This window comes from Struthio camelus, chromosome 1 (assembly GCF_040807025.1).
Source record: "Struthio camelus isolate bStrCam1 chromosome 1, bStrCam1.hap1, whole genome shotgun sequence".
Taxonomy (NCBI): Eukaryota; Metazoa; Chordata; class Aves; order Struthioniformes; family Struthionidae; genus Struthio; species Struthio camelus.
This window is the reverse complement of record NC_090942.1, coordinates 45738088-45740017: the sequence shown is the minus strand read 5'-3', so window position 1 is coordinate 45740017 and position 1930 is coordinate 45738088. Positions and strand designations below refer to the sequence as shown.

Sequence of the window (1930 nt, the reverse complement as noted above, 5' to 3'; positions counted from 1 at the left end):
CACCAACCGGGCTTTGCTGCCCTCCCGAAAACAAAACCAGGGGCCGTTTTTAAAGAACCACCAGGCGAAGCAGCTCTGTTGCAACAGGTTTTATTTGCAGCGGGGTTGCCGGAGAAGCCCGCGGGTGCCGCTCTGGGGGGAACCCGGGCCGGGACCCGGCGGGGCGCGCTGCCCCCAGCCCCGACGGCCGCGCTGCTGCTCCCCAGCTGCGCCGAGAAACGTTTGCAAGAAAACCACGGCGAGGGGGTGGCAGCGGCCGCTGGGGCAGCCCCCGCGGCAGGGCAGGGGCGGCGGGGGGCGGGCGCGGGCTGCCGGCCCCCCTCGGCCCCTCATAACGCCTGGTAGGTCCGTCGGGGCGGCGGCGTCCCGGGCGTCCCCGGCCCCGAGTCGAGGCCGGCGCTGGGCGAGGGGGAGGCGGCGTCGCGGAGGGGCTGCTGCTCGGCCGGGGAGAGGCGGTCCACGATGCTGGAGAGGCAGTCCAGGCTGGACAGGGCGCTGCTCTGCTCCGCCGCGTAACCTGGGCACGCAGGAGGCGGCGCGTTATAGCGGGCTCCGCCGCTGCCCGCCCCGGGGCCGCCGCTCGCCCTTTCGCCCCCAGCGCCGCTGCAGCCGGGGTGCTGGGGGGGGGATGGTTGGGGCCGGGGGAGGGGGGTCGGGGTCCGGGCTTACCGTGGGCCATTTCGGAGCAATAGACCGTGTCGAAGCTGCTGCCTCTCGCGGACCAGCCGGGGCTGCTGCATTCAGCCTGCAACACAGCGAGTGGGCATTGCCCGGCACTGCCCGGCCTGGCCCGGCCCGGTCCGGCCGCCCCTGGGGCAGCGGGGCACGGTGAGGCCGCGCCGCTGCGGTGAGGGGCGCCCCCGGAGTGAAAGCGCATCGCAGCCCGGCCCGGAGCGAGCCGCGGCGCCCGCAGAAGACTTGGGACAACAGCCCCTCGGCAAGGCTTGGCCGGGCTGGTCCTATCTCCCCGGTCCCCCTCTCTGGGGCTCCTCTCTGCCCTCGGCCCCCCCCCCCCCCCCCCCCCGCCCCACGCACTGCCCCGCTGCTGCTCGGCACTAAGCTGGAGGGGAGGCGGAGGAGCCCGCGGGGCGCTGGCTGGGTGCCCTCTAGCAAGGCCTGCGCGTAACCCCGAGCACGCCCAGCAGCCCAAGTGAACGTGCTAAATCCGGGAAGGGGCCTGTTTTAACCAATCGCATCCCCATTTTTCTGGCCTTGCTGCATTCAGCCCGTCGCAGCCCCCTGGGACCTGCCCTCCGGCCCTGGCCAGGGGGACCCCCCTGCGGCCCCACCACCCAGCCCCTCTCTTACCATCCCGTCCGAGCAGCTGGAAGTGGGGCTTGTGGGCTCGGAGCAGCTCTGTCCTGGCAGGTGGTAGTAGTTTTCTACCTGTTCCCTTAAGAGCTCCTGGAGGCTCTCGATGTATCTGATGGCGTTTCGCAGGATCTCTACTTTGGGGAGTCTTTGGTTGGGGTTGGCCGTGGTGCAGCGCTTCAGGGTCTCAAACGCCTGGTTCACTTTCTTCAACCTCCTCCTCTCCCTCATGGTGGCCGCCTTCCGCCGGTCCATGGTGGTGGATTTTCTCTTGCAGGCTTTGCAAGCCCACATGAGGCAGTGGCCGGCCTGGTGGTGGCCGGTGGGAGCTCGGACGTGCTCCTCTTCCTCGGAGCCGGCTGGCTCGGCGGGCGGGTGGGCTGCGAAGGCGGGCAGGTCCCGCGGCTCGAAATCCTCGGCGAAGTCGCCCTCCGGGGAGGAGAGGCAGGAGCTGTCATAGAAGAGCTCGGCCGGGGAGAAGTGGCAGCTGTCCATCACCTCCATCGCGGCGGCGGCGGCGGCGGGCGGGCGGGGGGCAGAGGCGGGGGCAGCCGCCGGCTCTCGGCGAGTCGCTCTGCAGCTCGCCGGGGCAATTTCCTCAGTAATTAGCGACCCGAGA

General features: G+C 71.1%; 1 protein-coding gene across 1 annotated transcript; it reads right to left on the bottom strand.

The window, feature by feature from the left end:
* Window positions 1-75: 75 nt before the first annotated feature.
* On the bottom strand, window positions 76-1930 carry MYF5 (myogenic factor 5). Its single transcript, XM_068931188.1, has 3 exons — window positions 1309-1930; window positions 670-745; window positions 76-517 (listed from the first exon to the last, which is right to left on the bottom strand). Exons 1-3 carry the CDS (start codon window positions 1813-1815, stop codon window positions 330-332), a joined length of 771 nt encoding a protein of 256 aa, XP_068787289.1. The 5' UTR covers window positions 1816-1930; the 3' UTR covers window positions 76-329.

Bases quoted from the DNA above. Each gene is read 5' to 3' on its own strand.
- MYF5 (XM_068931188.1), bottom strand. From the start codon at position 1,815: ATGGAGGTGATGGACAGCTGCCACTTCTCCCCGGCCGAGCTCTTCTAT. The intron at 746-1,308 runs GTAAGAGAGGGG...GCTGTGTTGCAG, and splicing joins CCAGCTGCTCGGACGGGATG to GCTGAATGCAGCAGCCCCGG. The intron at 518-669 runs GTAAGCCCGGAC...CTGCGTGCCCAG, and splicing joins TTGCTCCGAAATGGCCCACG to GTTACGCGGCGGAGCAGAGC.